The sequence below is a fragment of the Armigeres subalbatus genome, chromosome 2 (assembly GCF_024139115.2).
Source record: "Armigeres subalbatus isolate Guangzhou_Male chromosome 2, GZ_Asu_2, whole genome shotgun sequence".
NCBI lineage: Eukaryota > Metazoa > Arthropoda > Insecta > Diptera > Culicidae > Armigeres > Armigeres subalbatus.
Window position 1 is genome coordinate 311,593,858 of NC_085140.1, and position 18,895 is coordinate 311,612,752.

At 37.3% G+C, this 18,895-nt stretch overlaps 3 protein-coding genes across 4 annotated transcripts in view; 2 read left to right on the plus strand and 1 right to left on the minus strand.

Annotated features, from left to right (window-relative positions):
• LOC134212583 (uncharacterized) overlaps window positions 1-866 on the plus strand; it is a 186,981-nt gene extending 186,115 nt beyond the window's left edge. The window contains exons 4-6 of the mRNA XM_062690575.1: window positions 36-326; window positions 383-599; window positions 667-866. Coding sequence (XP_062546559.1) covers window positions 36-326; window positions 383-599; window positions 667-866 — 708 coding nt within the window. The remainder of the gene's footprint in view (window positions 1-35; window positions 327-382; window positions 600-666) is intronic.
• Window positions 1-18,895, minus strand: part of LOC134212579 (dual specificity calcium/calmodulin-dependent 3',5'-cyclic nucleotide phosphodiesterase 1-like) — a 705,268-nt gene that overhangs the window by 567,990 nt on the left and 118,383 nt on the right. The gene's annotated exons all lie outside the window — the stretch shown is intronic.
• LOC134212582 (uncharacterized) lies at window positions 9,474-16,254 on the plus strand. Its single transcript, XM_062690574.1, has 5 exons — window positions 9,474-9,909; window positions 15,156-15,318; window positions 15,379-15,669; window positions 15,734-15,950; window positions 16,017-16,254. Exons 1-5 carry the CDS (start codon window positions 9,542-9,544, stop codon window positions 16,238-16,240), a joined length of 1,263 nt encoding a protein of 420 aa, XP_062546558.1. The 5' UTR covers window positions 9,474-9,541; the 3' UTR covers window positions 16,241-16,254.

An 18,895-nucleotide genomic window follows, 5' to 3' on the forward strand; every position in this document is an offset into this window, starting at 1 on the left:
AAAAATAGGCCTCATTTCTTTAATTTCCTTAACAGGTGCCAATCATTCCCAAGTTGGACAATAGCATCGCAAGTGCAATGCAGGCGGATATCAGTGAAATGTGGATTGCAAACATAGCTATGCTGGCCACACTCTGCCGCGGATGGCCTGGCTATGAAACATACGGCGATCGTTTGGACAGCCTAAAGGACACCATCATAACTAAGATTAAAGACATCTTTCAGCTCAAGGACTCCAACCTGTACAATGTGCTGAATCATGGCGATTTGCATTACAAGAATATGATGTTCAAAATCGAAGATAGCGATACGAAAGACATTTTGCTGGTATTAATTGAAAAAGTTCTAGTTGCTATCACCAAATTGGTTCTGTTTCTTTTTAGCTTGACTATCAATTGAGCTTCTGGGGGACTCCTGCATGCGATATCATCTATTCATTGTACAACACATGCTCCATAGAGACAAGAGCCAATCATCGGGATGAGCTGATCAAGTTCTATCACGACGAGTTCACAGCTACGTTGAATAAATTGGGTTATATGAAGAAAATTCCGACTCTGGTTGATTTACAAGTGGAAGTTCTAAAGTGCGGATATTTAGGTAAGCTTTTGATTCTCATATATGTGCTAGATTTTATTGTTTTATCGCTTCTTTAACTAAATTGCAGAAACATTCCTGTCGTGTACATTCCTTCCTATATTGATTGCACCATTCGAAGAGCTCATGTCCACATCTGCAATTGAAGAAGGTTTTGAACTTGATTTTGGCAATAAAGAATTGATGCTGCACATATTTCAGCATCCCAAGTATGTTTCAGTCATCCAACGATATTTGCCTGCTCTACTTCATAGAGGCCTTCTAGAGTAATGAACAAGCAAATAAATTTCGATGTAAAAAAAATCAGGAGCAAGGTACACTGGGGGAGGTTGGAAAGGAAAAATCGATAGGTCATGTTTGATTTCGTGTAAAACTAATTTAAATGATCTAAATAAAATCAATAATTATGGGTTGTCGAAAATAGTCTATTCTATACACTCTGTGCATCAGAACAGTTCCACACCAAATCAGCAATTAACAAAACATTATTCTGTATGACATTAAAAGTATTTCGAAATGAGGGAATATCGACTGGATTCGAGAGTAACTTCTCAGAAAGGCGTATGTGAGTTCGATATCAAAATTTTTGAGCAACGATAAATCTGAAACCGTAAGTTATTGAGAAAAAGTGTCTGAGAATGAATGATTGAAATTAATATTTTGAAGTCTGACTGAATTCGCCCTATAGTAGACCCCCTGGGGGTCCATAATAGGAATTTGCTTCCCTATAGTCGACACTTCATTTGATTTTTATGTTCCGTTTCGGGACGTTCTTCTTCCTTATCATGGACCCCCCAAAATATTCCTATAATTGACACTCTCGTGTTTATTTTTTATAGAATTGTAAAAAATCATTTAATTTTACTTCCGTAGCATTTACAATGCATGCAATCAAATCATAGGACTGTAAGGTAGGTTCTCCCGATGGAATTTTATAGCAAAATGTTTACATTGTACTGTAATAATGCAAAAATGGCTGGAAGGTCCACTATTGGTTGGGGGTCCACTATTGGGCACTTTACCCTACTTTTGAGGAATGTAAAATTAAGTTCTTTTCCATTGAAACTGTAATGGTTGGACTGAAACTTTCGTATACATCCAAGTTGACTGAAAAATACATCCCAACTATCATATTCTTCTTCTTCTTCTTCAATGGCTCTACATTCTGGATTAATTGAAAGCTTTTCTATACCCGCCCTTTCATGAGTATGTATCTTGTGTGGCAAGTACAATGGATACACTATGTCCAGGGAGTAAGGGTATGCGATAACACACTTTTTCCTAACGAAACGAAACGAAACGAAATTTAAAATGTCTATGTTGATTCGGATCGAAACGAAACGAAATAAAGATTTCTTTCGATATTTCGAAACGATACGAAATCAAGGTTCATTTAATTCGAAATTTTTCGAAACGAAACGAAATTTTAATTTTTTTTCCGCGGAATTTTTATTATTTCTGATTTCACTTTTTCAAGGTCGAATAACAGTTTTGCGACCAAAAGAGTTACAATAACAGAAAAGGCAATCTGTGATAAATGGCCACATTCTCGCCGCATATACCATTGGCGATAAGACAATACCCCAGCATTTGTGCCGTTTTAAAAAAAAATCATCGTGGAGCGTGTGCTCCCGAATCTGATCAATTTTATATCAGTTTTATATCAGTAAGTAATTGTGGGATTTTTCATATACGGATACAAATTTCGTTTAAAACCTTAGTTCACTTAAGAATTATGTAATTATGCTAAAGCATACTTCATATTGTGGACTAAGTACTGACTTAGTCAAAATTAGAAAATGAATGCTTAGATTTATTTTTTATTTAGTGGGATACTCAATTAGGTATCCACATCTGCCAGGCGTATACGCAGATAGAGAATTGATATTACGAAACCAACATTTGAAAGAGCTTATCAGCCAAAATGTATTCCTTCTTATTCTTCGTCTACATATATAGCATACATTTGCTCACTAGAGGAATCCTGTGCACCTTTCTAAAATGTACGAAGATATGTATTTCCGATTGAATTTAACAGGCACATAGTTTTATATACAATCAGCTCGACAAACTGAGCTATTGTCTGTGTGTCCTTGACATATGAGAACTGCTGTTATGAGCAGTATAAGCTGAAAGCAATCTTAAGTAAAGAACTTTCAGCAATTTTAATGATCTTTCAACCCGTTCTGGATTTTATTTTTGCAAATTCCATCATGCGAAGATCTAGAAATGCCCACAAATCTGCAATGTTCTTACGTATAGCGCCGTAGCGTGCGGTTGGCCAGGTTGGCCTCCGCCAAGGGCGCCAGTCTTTAGGGGCGCTGAAATCAAGGATTACGCTATAAGCGAAAGAAAAATGCATTTAGTTTAGGTTGGTACAATGGTAGAGATATGTCTTATGACAAGTAAGAGATATGTGGAATAATCTAGAGCAAACCAAAATATTGCCTTTTTTCCACATCAACATGTTATATGGATTTGTTTTAGTTTTGACTGCTAATCCGATTTCTCAAGGACTTCCGAAACCGGTTCCAAGAGGTCTGTAGAAAAAAAAAAACAAAATATAATATTTAACAAGTTATTTGACAATCATGGATTTTGATTATCAACATTGTGTGAATCGGATTATTTAAAATTTTAGCTATAACATATTAGGGCCACCGAGGGATTTCCGGAGCCATAATGTTTGATAGCAGTGACTATTCGCGAAATGTAGAACTTATTGAAGCAGTGCAGCATTCATTCAAGCGAAAATTCCATTACCCTTATGAACCATATAAGAGAAGAATAAGTCGCATGCAGATCACATCATTAAGGCTCTATAAACCGTAATCAACCCGATGATGACGATGATTTTATTCGAATCCGCACTAATACTAATAAAGTTTTGAACTAAATTCAATATTTTGGAGCTATTTGCCGACTTACCTCAATCATTGCATATTCATTACATTTTCATATTAATTTTTCACTTATCCAAACTAACAATTACTGAGGAATTGCTGGAAAAACGCTGAAAACTGCTTTTTTCCTAGACCGACATTCGTATTTTTATCGAACGCATACTAACTCCGAACGTTCGGAGCAAACACATACACACGCACTTGATTTTTCACTTGATCTTTTCCCACTATTTCTTTGATTTAATCACTCCTAAAACATATTCACTAACTGAGTTTCACCTTTTTCTTCAATCTTGACTACCAATTATTTCACTTTACGTCCAAAAACTGTCGAAAACTGCTTTCCAGAAATCGAAGTGAGAGACAAATTTGACGACCGTATTGTGAATGCAATAAAATGCGGAAGACTCAAATTCACTAGCGCAACAAGTGAAATGGTGAGAACAAAATCTACGCGATGCAACTTCATTCAATCCGAACAATACAACGTATACGTCAGCCACGTCCACGCCAACACGCAAACAAAGGTGTGCATACACAAGAAAATAATCATCGCTTCACCGTTGCCAGATTTATTTATTGGAAAAAATCGTTGCTATTTGTCGGATTGCACAAATAAACCAGAAATAAATATTTAAACATGTTATGTAAGCTTCTGTCACATTCCAAGTGGTGTATACAAAAATTTTAACCGGTAAATAGCCATATATTTGATACACCGTGAACATGTGTTATGATATAAAATAAACATTTCGTCAAGTCTGGCAACATTATGGATCAGCTGGCATATTTTTAACATCCCATTTCCACCCACCCCAGTTGTAAACAAAATTTATTAATCGCTGCTGCACTTTTCCGTACCAATTGCCTCACTATTACAAACAAGCGATACAGTCATTAATTTTCAAAACATTGTGATGGAGTCTTGAGCCTTAACTGATCGTCGGCGCGTCCTTGATGTGTCTACGCTTCATCGACTTGTACATGGTTCTATTAACTGCAGCATTACTAGTGACCTCCAGTTTCCCACGCATGGTCTACGTCAATTGGATCTATTCTATATCCCTAGATCAAGGACAAACCTGGGAAAAGCTGCACCTCTTTCTCGTTTATGCCAGACTTACAACGAGGGCTATAACGAGGTGGACATTTTTATGGAGCTTTCGCAATTCAAAAGGATTATCCGAAACTAGCAGCTTAGCTAAGCTTTAAAACTTTATTGTATTGTGGTCCGATTATTGGGTAGCCCTGTAGGACACTATATAATGAATAATATATGAGATAAATAAATAACTTAATTAACTAAAAAAAGGACAATTCACACTCAAATTCATTGGTTTGAATTTATTCAGCTTTTTTAAGTGGACCTCTTTAAAAGGTTACATTCATAATAAACTTATTGACAAAATTTAGAAGTGCCTTTTGTTCTTATATCCGAAAGTAGTGGTATGGATTTTTGTATAATTTATAGTTCAGGTAAATTTCCCGTTTTTAGGTTTTTTTTTCATTTCTTCTTATTATAATCAAATGTATATTGGTCCTGAGGTGGACGGCAATTCCGACCATTGAACAACTCACTGCATAGTTGAATTTTATCAACACAAATATGTACAGGAAGTGACTTCAAACTATCGACAGACACAGTCCTTGAATTTTCCTTGATCCAAACAGATCCTTTGGCGATTTCGACCACCAACCAATCTACACACCATACAGTTATTTTTTATTTAATTTGTTCTAACTAGGTTCAGTGGTCCAAAGCTACATTTTACTTGATCCAAATAGGTTCAATGGCAACTCCCGGCCACCTACAAACCCACTCCAAAAAATGTTTTTCCTGATTCGACTAGATCCGGTAGAAACTCTGACCTTCAACCATCTCACCCCAGAGTGAAATTTTATTAACTCTGTTAGGTTCAGAAGTGGTTTCAAAACACCGTCATGTCAGACCCACTCTAGAATTGGATTTTCCTTGACGCGAATAGGTCCGATAACGATTCCGATAATCGACCGGCGCATTTTAGAGCTGGATTTTATTGACCCAACTAGACCCAGCAGTGCGTAGGCTTTGAAAAAATCCTTAACATTTTTAATGAACTTCCAGTACGGCTCTGGAAGGTCGCTTAAATAACTTGTGAAATAATCAAAAAAGTATCACCAAATGGAAACAAATCTTAGATGGACATTCTGCAATTCAAATGAACTTCAGGATCAAAAGTTCTTGTTCTCTTCACAGTATTGAATGATGTTTAAAGCATCTTTAAACCACTGAACCTTCTAATTTTACTGTTAATGTATTTAAAATTGTCAAATTGTTGTTAAATTTTCTCATTTTTATAATTAAAAGAGGGGCGCCAAATCATGGTTTCGCCAAGGGCGCTAGCAATCCACGCTACGGCTCTGCTTACATATTGTGCAAATCGTCAAAGAAGAGCTTACTAGCTTGATTAACTGTACACATCGTAGTTGCTAATCATAATTGGCGAGAAACAGCAAATATGCACAGCTCACCAATTAAATAATATTCTTGGGATACAAAAAGTTATTCTTATTGTATACTTCCTTCGGTGCTTCCAATTCATGACCAATAATGATGCTGGTCACGTGCTTATAGTCAATTTAGAGAAAAATTAGTTTAACACTCATTGTTATAAGAGACTAAGGAACGCTCTGCATCTCCGTGAGCGCTACGGGAAAGGAATCGTTGGTTGGTTGAGAAGGTAATTCGTGTGAAACCCCTTGGTAAGCGATAAAATATGTATTACGAAGTTATTTTGAAAACAAGATGACGAAAACTGTGTTTCAAATCAATCCAACGCAAGATCAATGTGTTTCTACAACACGATCGATTCTGCACTAAATAATGTTGTGCTCTTCGATGCAGACATTAGTTTTATCACTTCGCGTTCTCCCACACTAGCTGGCGTGATCAGCATCAACACTATCAAATGCACACTAGTTAAATGAATTTCTGAAAAAACGCGAAGTGATACAAATCTACCTCGCGTTCTCCCGGACTAGCTGCCGTCCCATGACCACCAGCAACACGATCGATTCCGCATTCATATTGTGCAAATAGTAAAACAAATATCACGAAATTTAAATTTTAATCATGGAACACCGAAGACGTTTTATAGAAGAAAACTACATGCATATTTGTCGACTAAGAATGGGGTTATGTAGTAAGCATTAATAAAAAAAAATGTATTACATAAAGTTTTGAAAACAACTTTACGATTTTGTTCAGCGGCGCAGCTCGTTAACATAAAGTGTGGTTTAAGTTTAAATTTGTTTCGAAATTTCGCGGAATTCCGTTAAATTTCGTTAGAAGCTAGTTTTTTCTAGCGAAATTTTTGTAATTTCACGAAACGAAACGAAATCAAGAAATCAGATTTCGCCATGCTCAAATTCCGCGGAATTTCGTTTCGAACCACCTGAAACGAAATTTTTCGAAATACCGCATATGCTTACCAGGGAGTCGAGAATGTTTCCAACATCCTAGACCGGACCGAGAATCAAACTCGCCATCTCCGGATTGGTAATCCTACGCCTTTCCTCGCAAGGCTACTGGAGACCCCAACTCTCATATTACGTCCTGCGATATTTAGTCATTTTTTTTTTCAATTACGTCACCCGTAACGTTCATGTGCAACTGGATTGTAGCAACTACTGCGCAATCACATTGCTGGATGCCGCCTTCAAAGTATTCGCCCAAATTGTATGCCTTCGACTAGCACCAATTGCCCAAATTAACACTTAATTAGTAATTAGAATCACTACACATTATTTTGTTCGTAAAATCGTGTGATTTTTCATTGGCGAGTGGTGCGGATTGGCAGAATCCCAGCGAATAAACATTTCGGATAGAATTAGTAGATTAGAGATCTGATAAAGTGCTACATCGTAGAAGGTATGAAGCAATTTTGGACAATGGAATAAATCTTTTACCAAACATCCATAAAGCCGAAGGGCCAGAAATGAAATCCATTTATTTGCTCCGAATTCTTCAAACCAATTAGGGGCATCAAAAATATTGATTTCTTGGTACAGCCAACCTTCAGTATGTAAACGATCTAGGAGAATTGTTTCATTTTTCATTTAACTGTAACAAATCCAGCTCATCTCGAAACATAGCATGAAGTAAGCATATTCGGTATTTAGAACAATTTCGTTTCAGGTGGTTCGAAACGTAATTCCGCGGAATTTGAGCATGGCGAAATCTGATTTCTTCATTTCGTTTCGTTTCGTAAAAAACTTAAAAACGAAATTTAACGGAAGTCCGCGGAATTTTGAAACCATGCTTTATATTATCAAAAACTTCGGCTGTGCCGCTGAACCAAACCTAAACCGTAAAGCTGTTGTCCAAATTTTTATTAACACCTACTAAATAACCCCATTCTGAGTCGACAAATTTGTTTTTAGTTTGTTTCTATTCAGCGATTTTTTGGAAATGTTTAACAGAAAACGAAAAGTATCTTTAACCCAATTTTTGGGATATGCTATTCTTAACAAAAGTGATCCGACTCAATATTTAGGAATATATATATTTCAATATTTCTTCTTAAACTATAACTCTATTAGTCGCAAAACAGTTATTTGACTTCGTAAAAATGATATCAGAATTGCGTAGTTTAGGTCAATATAATTCAATAAAATCGAAAGTAAATCTATGTTTCGTTTCGCTTCGATTCGAATTAAGATAGACATTTTAAATTTCGTTTCGTTTCGTTAAGAAAAAGTGTGTTATCGCATACCCTTAGCATAAAGCATAAATTTTGCTAACAGGCTTGCTGAATGTAAAAAAAAACACAAAAAGTGCAATATATTTAGTCTTCTTCTTCTAAGTAGTATTACATCCCCCACTGGGACAATGACGCCTCGCAGCTTAGTATTCATTAAGCACTTCCACAATTGTTAACTGCCAGGTTTCTAAGCCAAGTTACTATTTTTTGCGTTTGTATAACATGAGACTAACACGATGACACTTTTATGCCCAGGGAAATCGAGAAAATTTCTAACCCTAAAAATTCCTAGACCGAGCCGGGTATCGAACCCAGCCACCTAAGGAAGGTCCCATATTGCAATCTTTATACGTATCACACCCTATATCAGACTTTTTGTATGAATCATTGTAAATTTTTGTATAAATTGTCACACTTCCGGAACTCCCCCCCTTCTGAGTGTTACGTAATTTATGCTCCCTTTCTTTATTTTTGCTAGAAATAATATAAAAGATATTGATATGAAGAACAGGAGCAGTAACACTACACTGACAAAAATCCAATCATATCCATTATGTGTGGCACACATAAATTTTGACTATAGCATTTCCCACATAACGGCTATGTGGATTCGCATAGCATATGTGTGGAAACACACATAACCGTTATTGATTAATAGCCTTTATGTGGATTCTCCTATAGCGGGTGGTTATTAACGCACACATAACATTTATTTGTAAATTTCTTTAGATTTTTGCCAATAAAAATGTGTGGATTTTTATTAGTGTACCATAGACTGCATAATAATTTTGGAATTTAAGATAAAGTGCAACTAAAGTATCACCCTTCTAATGGTAATCAAATATCAAACCGCAATTTGCTGCCTATACTGTACTATACTATACTGCCTATAAAACAAAGAATAAGTGTGCCATACGTATCTGATAAGATTCTTCCGTCCACCCCGACAAAAATGCCTGGGCGCCAATCAATGAAGTTAACGAATTACAACGGGGTTGGAGAATTATCTGCCAAATAAATTTCGTTCAAATCAATTATGTGACAATCGACCTATCATTTATTCGTTATACTACATCAACTGGTAAAATCACACTAAGGCAGAAGCAAAAGATTTAGCTGATTTGCGAAATCATCAGCATCGTACCATTCGGTTACCAACAAGTAATTTAGTTTAAAGGCAGCGTTCATTCATTATAGACGCATGCAATAGCCGCGTGGTCAGTTATAGACATTCCATTTCCATTCTACGTGTCCGACATTCCCGACTCTTTGCGCACAACATCGCCCAGTAGAACAAATCATGGCTTTCAACAAAGATGAAATGCATGCTCCCCAATGGATGGATGATGCATTTTTTGAGAAAGTGCTTAAACATTCGGAAAACGATTCCGATCTATCAGTGAGCGACAGTAAACTCATCCCAGGTACTAAACCGGGAGACCATTTCGCGAGTGTCATTTTCCGCGCCAAAGTCACTTATAACAGCCGTGGCAAGGATTGTGAAATATCGCTGATTATTAAAACGATTCCTGCGCAGGAAGGTATCAAGAAGGACCTCCTCAAAGGAGGGGAGATTTTCGGAACGGAAACCATCATGTACCAAACGGTGATCCCGGAAATGGTACGTCTGTTGCGTTCGGTTGGAGACAACACGGAGTTTGGACCGAGGTGAGATACAATCGTCAGGAGCATGCACCTATGTGTAACACATTAGCGTTGGCTAAGTATTGCAAAGTGCACAATTCATGGATTTATCTTCCTAAGCTTAATCTATCTTTAGTTTCAATTGCCCCCTTCAACGTTTGAAGGTAATAAAAATTATTTGACAATTTGAACACATCCCCATCATGCACTATCTGAGCACGAACATCGATAGATCTAACTCTGTCTCTATCTCTACCCGCATCAATGTACTTTGTCTGGAAGGCCGTCTTCGTCTGCATTTCTGCTGGGACGGGACTTGCAAAGAGGAAAAAAATGTAACTTCATCTGCTGTCAGTCAACTGCTGTCACGCACTGTCAGATGCAGCCCGCAGCTTTTTGCCTTTCTCGTACAACAAAGTTGTACCGAAAGGCTATCATTTCCAATCAACTCAGCTCGACGAACTGAGCGTCTGTCTGTCTGCTCGTGTGTATGTATGTATATGTGTGTGTATGTATGTGCACAAAAGCTAAGTAAAACATTAGACAACTTTTTATATAGAAATCCTTAATTGATTTTCTCGCAACAAGTTTCAAGAAGAAAACAAAAACAACAGGAGAACAATTGTCAAAACAGTGTTGTCTCAGATTGGCATTACTTCGAGAGGCTGGTCGCACTAGCGTTAGATTAAAATTGTGTTTTTGTTGTTCGGCTCAGTGCGCTTATAAATATTTTAGGCGTGGTTTTGCACTTTGTACTGTTTATGGGAGCAGCACTAAAAGTGTGGAAATCATTTGAAAATCGAGGTATAACTAGCAACCCTATAACCAGAGACGGGCGGAGTGAAAAACTGTCGAAATGGCAACGTATGAAAATGCATGAAATCGTGAAAATAATTCTGGCAGCACTTGAACTTTTGCTAGCTTCTTATGGATGCAAAATGTAAACAAGTCGAATTGGAACCGCTTTTGATGGTTCGATTGGAAATAAGATGGCATTTTCGCCGATCACTTATTCAAGTATTCCTAAGTATGACAACGAATGTATATTATAGATAGTGGAATATATAGATGAGGGAAGATAAATCCACTGTCTCCAAACGAACTGTCAAACGTGTCTCCAAACGAGCATGACGTCACGATTTCAATGGAAACGTTAAGGGCTGTGACGTCATATGCGCGTGTGCACGGGCAAAAAAATCGACTCAGCCATGCTTTCGCTCATCTATAGATTCTACTGTCTATAATGTATATCAATCGACATAAAAAAAAATATTCGAATGTTATCCGTAAATATGAATAAGAGTGGGCATCATGATTTCTTTTAAAGAATAATTGTGCAGATATGAGCTCGATTGGTTGCCGTCCCCGCTTTTCGCATCGCGTTTGAAGTTTGTATAAATGTATTACATTTTCGCATTTTTAATCCTATAGGATTTAATTTAAACAGGTGTTATTTCGAAATAATGCCTCTCATAGGAAGAATATGTTTTTAAAGCTATTCAGTGCCATTTTCAGAAGTTTTCCTGACGAGAAAGAGGATTGGCTTTGCCTTCATAGATCCATAGGTACCCCGGTAGTGCAGACTGAATATCACCTAACCGAATACCAATTGGCCAAATTGAATGTTTGTTCGAAGCGGTTTTTAGGCCGAAAACGGTTTGGCGGAAAATTTCACATGTCTTGAAAGGAACCTACTGCCGGAAATGTCAACAGAGTAACAGGGCGCCATTTGAGCGGAATTACCGCTTGACAGAAAGGGTCATATGGCTGAAAATTACATTTTGCCGAATGAATCATACGACCGTAAATGTCGTTTGCAGAACGGGTCAAAAATCTCGTTTGGCCTTAAATTGTGTACGTGAAAAATATGAAGTGATTAATGATAATTGAGAGAGAAGGGCATGAAATGTGAAGTGAAAAGTGAAGAGCCGCACTTCCTTCCTCTCAATTCCAATAAGAAGATAAGAAGATAAGAATTCCAATAAGAAGAGAGAAATGAGAAATAAGCTGTTATAGAAGTTATTTGTCCCACATTTCACTTATTGCTTCCCACGTGTCACTTTTTTCTCATACCTCACTTTTTAATGTGAATATGTCATTTGGCCGAACGAATTATACGACCGTGAATGTCATTTGCCAAAATATCGTTTGGGTGTATCAAATGTAGGATGCGATAAATGATAATTGTAAAGTGCCCTCCTTGGCCGTGCGGTAAAACGCGCGGCTACAAAGCAAGACCATGCTGAGGGTGGCTGGGTTCGATTCCCGGTGCCGGTCTAGACAATTTTCGGATTGGAAATTGTCTCGACTTCCCTGGGCATAAAAGTATCATCGTGTTAGCCTCATGATATACGAATGCAAAAATGGTAACCTGGCTAAGAAACCTCGCAGTTAATAACTGTGGAAGTGCTTAATGAACACTAAGCTGCGAGGCGGCTCTGTTCCAGTGTGGGGATGTAATGCCAAGAAGAAGTAAAAAGAAAGTGAAAAAAAAATGCAAGTAAGGAGTAAGCAGTAAGAAGTGGGAAATCTCACTTCTCACTTCGTACTTCTCATTTCTGAATTATCAATAATCTCTTCACATTTCTCAAACGACATTTTCAGTTTAATGATTGATATGAGTGTTACTGGATTGAGGATAAACGCATTTTACAGTGACGTTAGATGTTTTTAGCCTAATTACCAGTCCAGCAAACGACGTTTGCGGTAGTGTGAACCATTCGGTCAAATGACGTTTACCGGACAAAAGATCCTTTCATCCAAATGACATTTAGGGAGATCCATTAATAACGCGAAAATTGTCTATTTTTGATCCCCTACTTTTTGTATAAACGATCTGAAAATGTAGTATGGATCGTCGCAGTTCAGGCAACAAGGTTTTAACACATTTCGTAGTTATTGGAATCATTTGTTTGAGAAACTGCATATATCCATTTTACAAAATTTTAAGTAAACAACAAAAAACTTTTGAACAAATTGGCACCGAATCTTTAGATTTCTTCGATACAGTTCAAAAAACTAAACACCCTGGGGCATTTCCAGTACGAAAACTGTGAGCAGTACTCCAAAATTTCTTTTTTTTATGTCTTTGTTAGAAAGACTTTCAGCCCGAGGCTGGCTCGTCTCCGGGAAGACTCCATAATTGCTCTTCAAAGTGCGTGCACGTATCTCAAACAAATGACAAAAAAATCAAACATTCCTGAACAATTTTTTTCGTATTTTTTGACAAGAATATGTAGTTTTGGACGGGGATTCTGAATATATTAAAATCTCATTTTGGTCACAAATGTTACATATGCAGTTTCTCAAACAAACGGTTTATTTATAGACAGCAGTGACGAAGTCTTAATATTTACTGCATATCATTCTCTTTCGTAGGCATTTACTCTTTGTTGGTCATTCACAATCTGTTGGTCATTCAAATCTTATCACAACAATTAATTTAAACTGACGAAATTTTTCGATTGTTCACAAAATGACAGTTACACACGGAGCGTGGCAGGTGCATACTAATCATCATTTGACCGTTATCTACTGGGTTGATTATTTACCTACAATGTCATCCACAGGAAATTATTGGAGATCAAATTGATTCTATTCAATTCGTCAATACAGCGTAATGACTGCAATATAACGACAATGATACAATCTCGTAAAGCATTGAAATGTAAAGATTACAGCAACTATCTATCTTGCACAGTGACATAATGTTTTTTTCTTATTGGCATTATTGGCATTTTTCATTCAGCAGTTCCACAGTTAATAACTGCGGGGCTTCTAAGCCCAGCTACTACTTATTTCGCATTCGTATATAATAAGCCTAACACGATAGTACCAGATAACCCAGACAAGTCGATAAAATCTCCAACCCCAAATATTTTGTGGCAGACTTCGGCAGCTTAATGTGTTTGAAAATCTTTCCGTCATCTTTCCGTTTTTGCCTTTCTCGTACAACAAAGTTGTACCGAAAGGCTATCATTTCACTCCAAATTCGAACTTTTGATAGAAGTCCCGGAGATCCGAAGTGTTATATACCATTCGACTCAGCTCGATGAGCTGAACAAATGTCTGTCTGTCCGTGTGTGCGTGTGTGTGTGTGTATGTGTGTGCGTGTGTGTGTGCACAAAATGCCATAAAAAACATTAGCCAAATTTTCACATAGAAACTCTTAACCGATTTTCTTGCAACAAGTTGCATCCGACAGAGACTAAAACGCTGTTGATCACTATTGAATTTCATAATAATTCTAGGAACTTTTTTCAAATGGGCGTACATGATTCTAAGCTTGATTTTTGGAACGGCGACTGTGCTCATAAATTAAACTGTTTTGGTGAACTTATGTGCCTAACAGAAGGAATAGATTCCTATCTATCTGGTAGTACCGTTAGCTGAACGAAATATGCTGAATTAAGAGAGTATTAGCCATTTCAAATTTCAAGGTCAAACACAGTTGCGCCTATTTGAAAAAAGTTCCTAGAATTGCAAATTGCAAAAAATAGATAATATTAAAATAATGATGAGACATAGTCACATAGAACAATAATGTGTTATGAAAAATGCCTTGCATCTATGAATATTTATGAAGTTTATCCGTGGCTTGCTCCCATTAAGAGTTTCATCGTACTATAAAGATGCTCGTGTTGCACGCATTTAGGCGTAAGTATGCTCTTCGTTCAGTTTCGTAGTACCATGAAATTGTCCGAAAGTCAAAATTCGAACATAGGAAATTCGAGAAACTTTTGGCAGCGCCATCTGTCGTCTACTAGTGTAAATTTTCTATCATAACATTAGACGGTGTAACTGTTTTGCCTTTCTTGTACATCATCGAGGTGTAAGCGTAAAGGCTACATTTATTACCTTTTTACGCGAGAAAGGCGCCATCACCGCTAGGTTGATTAATCTGGGTTTTTGTATAATATTCCTGCCCTAGAAGCTGTTTAAAGTCCGCCTTGGTCAAGTTGGTTTGCAGGTAAACTTGACACGTTACTCCGCGTGGTTCGATGTCATTTTCACAACTGAAGAGCAAATGTCAAAATCAAACGGTAGACATTTTGCGTCATGTTGGAGTTGGGATTCTTTAGCTTGGCTAAAAGTGTACTGCGGATTTCAATGTGCCGAGTACAGTCAGATCTGTGATTCACCAAACTGATTAATTCCAATGCTTCATAAATTGTTGTTCCCATTTCTTTGGTCGAGCCCTATAATATTTTTGACATGTTTAATATTTCGCTATTGAAATCATACATTTTATCTTATTCCTTGATTTTTAGGCTCCTATACTCTTCAAACGACCCATTCTGGGTAATGGTATTCGAGGATATCACCAAACGAGACTACCAAATGAAGTATCATCAGTTGAACCTCGTCGATGCTAAGATTGTGTACACAAAACTGGCACGATGGCATGCTGCTTCAATAGTTTTATCTGATACGGTAAACCTCTGAAAATCTAAAAAAACAAAATAAGTCTCATTTCTTCCATTTTGTTTAAAGGTGCCAGTTATTCCTAAGTTAGACAAAAGCCTCATAGCTGTAATGCATACGGATTTCAGTAAAATGTGGATAGCGAACATAGCTATACTGGCCAAACTCTGTCACGGATGGTCTGGCTATGAAAAGTACGGTGACCGTTTGGACAGCTTAAAGGACACCATCATAACCAAGCTAAAAAACATCTTTCAACTTAAGGACTCCAATCTGTACAATGTGCTGAACCATGGCGACTTACATTACAAGAATATGATGTACAAAATCAAGGAAGGCGCTACGAAAGACATTATGCTGGTATTAATATAAAAAAAAATCCTGGTGGATAGCAGCTATCACTTAACAACTTCTATTTCCACAGCTTGACTATCAAATGAGCTTCTGGGGGACTCCTGCATGCGATATTATCTATTCATTGTACAATACATGCTCGATAGAGACGAGAGACAATCATCGCGATGAGCTGATCAAGTTCTATCACGATGAGTTCACAGCTACGTTGAACAACTTGGGTTATCTAAAGAAAATTCCGACTCTGGTTGATTTACACGTGGAAATTCTGAAGTGCGGATATTTAGGTACGCTTTTGATTCTAATACTTAAGTACTACCTTTTGTTGTTCTATCGTTTCTTTGATTTTTCAGAAACATTCCTGTCGTGTACATTCCTTCCTGTCATGATTTTACCATTCGAAGAGATCATGTCCGCATCTGCAATTGAGAACCCAGAAGAAGGAGTTGATCTTGACCTTGGCGATAAGGATAAGTTGGAAGCAATGATGCTGAAAATATTTCAGCATCCCAAGTACGTTTCTGTAATCCAGCGATATTTGCCTGCTCTGCTTCATAGAGGATTTTTAGAGTTATGAACAAACTAATAATTTTCGATGTAAGCATATCAGTACGGGAGAAATTAAAAAGCAGAAAGCTAATGGTTTGATTAGAAAATGGGTAGGTACAGTTACTCTCAAAATTATAATATAGCTTGAAATAGATTAATACACATATTTTCATTCCGTATGAATATTTGGTAATATTACAGACCCCGTTCGATATTGGCAAAACGTTTCAAACGTTTATGTTGCCAAAGTTAAATGATGTTCGTTTTTCCTTGACAACGTCCATTCACTAGAACTACTGTAGCAAAACTTGTCTCCTTCGGTACGGATGAATTTATCGGTTTTCCAGACTATGACGAAAAGACGAAAAAGCCTGCCTTAACCGTGATTTATCATCAAACGGATATTGTTGCGTAGATTTCAAAATCTATGTAGTTTTTAAAATTTCTTTTCACTCAATTTTTTACGTGATATTTGTTACGCGCTTTCTAAGGTTAAGGCGATATTTTATTCAAGAATTTTAAGATTTACTCGTTTTTTGAACACAGATTTTGGGATTTTAAATCCGATACGAGAATTTTATGATCACTACTGATTTAGCACTTAGACTGTTTCAAATATTCTTCTTCTTCTTCTTATTGGCATTACATCCCCACACTGGTTCAGAGCCGCCTCGCAGCTTAGTGTTCATTAAGCACTTCCACAGTTATTAACTGCGAGGTTTCTAAGCCGGATTACCATTTTTGCATTCGTATATCATGAGGCTAACACGATGATACTTTTATGCCCAGGGAAGTCGAGATAATTTCCAATCCGAAAATAGCCTAGACCGGCACCGGGAATCGAACCCAGCCACCATCAGCATGGTCTTGCTTTGTAGCCGCACGTCTTACCGCACGGCTAAGGAGGGCCCTAATATTTCAAATATATCACTGTTATATATCACGCATCTGGTGGACGATAGACGAATCACACATTGGTTTGCTACTTCAGAAGCTTTTGCTCAAACACAATAAAGCCAAAAAAGCTTCAACCCAGCTTCAACTGAAGAGCTAAAAAGCTCATACATAATATCACTCCAACTTTCATTCTCAACTCTCCCATCTCCCAGATTATCACCAATGCTCAAAAAGCATTTTTGCAAAGCTCTCTCTGTAATATCGGGTCCGGAGTTATCAGTGCTAGTGTTTTGCAGATTGGCATTGAAGCACATCGCGGTCCGTTAGTCGAGTAAGTGGCAGTCGATAGCAGCACCAGCAGCAATAAACCATCAGCGCGCCAGGACGCATCAACAACATCATCTCCGCTGGGAGCACATAAACATTGGATCCTCGTAAAAGTTTTACTTTCACGTTGCTCCCTAACAAAGTGCAGCGGATGCGTTTTATGGTGTCCGTTTATGACCATAACAATCGACACGAAACAGTCAACGACGCGTGGGATGGCTGCGCAATGCTTTGAATTGTGATCGTATTTCAAATCAAATTTGTCACTATTTAATGGCAGCTTATGTCTTTGAACCATGTGTTCATAACGAATTTGAAATAAAAGTAATTGGTTTTTGATGATTGTGAAAATAAAGCTTTTTTCTGTGTGTTAACCAAGGTTACATTTTATGGAGACTTTATCATGGAAAATGTCTAAAAATAAGGTACACTGGGGGAAGTGGAAAAGGAAAAATCGATAGTGCATGTTTGAATTAGTGTAAAACCAGTTTAAATGATCTAAATGCATTCAATCAAAATGGGCTATCAAAAACAGTCAATTTGGCACCAACTGTGCGGTAATTCATACCATTTTGGTTGCTTGAAATTTATGGAAAAAGATTTAAAAATTAGGAGTTGTTTTTCCACTTAAGCCAGTGGGATGGGGTAAGTCGTAAGTGGAAAACCCATGTTACCTTGACTTTCAATTGTGATGAGTAGTTACATATAACTAAAATCAAAACGGTAATTGCTTTGAGTATCTTTTGTTCAATAATTTCATTGGCTTAACAGAATAGGTCTCCAAGGAATTCTCGTAATAGCTAGTGGAGGGCTGATTTTGCCTTCTCGAACATTACGTGTACGTAAAATCTATAGGTTCGGGATCGTTCAAAAATTAAGTCCATCGTTTTTCAGCAATTTCAACCCACCTCCCCCCCCCTCATGTCACAAACTATCACAAATCATCGACCCACCCCCCCTCCCCTGCACGTTCATGTGTCATTTTTATTTGAGGGATTATTTTGGTTTTTCTTTTTCGTACACTATTTTACAATAACATAGTAAGTTATGTCCCTTACTAACAGTTTGAATATGTTTTTAAAATGCAAATTGTTCTTAAAATGCTTTCAGGATTTTTTCTTGTGAATGGACGTCACATATGACGAACCCCCTTCCCTCCCCCTGTAACAAACTGTCACAATATTGCCCCCTCCCCCCTCAAACCTGGGACGTAATTTTTGAACGGCCCCTTCGCCCCTAAGATGAACTTTTTATAGGGAAAATGGGGCTTACAGGGTTATAAACTAATCAACTTAGTTTAACGATGTGAGGTGATGTCTGTGTGTGCGTGTTTGTATGTATGTGTGTGTGCAAAACACGTACAAAATTATCTCCTATTTTTAAGCACTTGCCCTTAACCAATTTGTTCGCACAAAAATTTGCATTCAACGACAAAACTTGCTATAAATATACATAAATG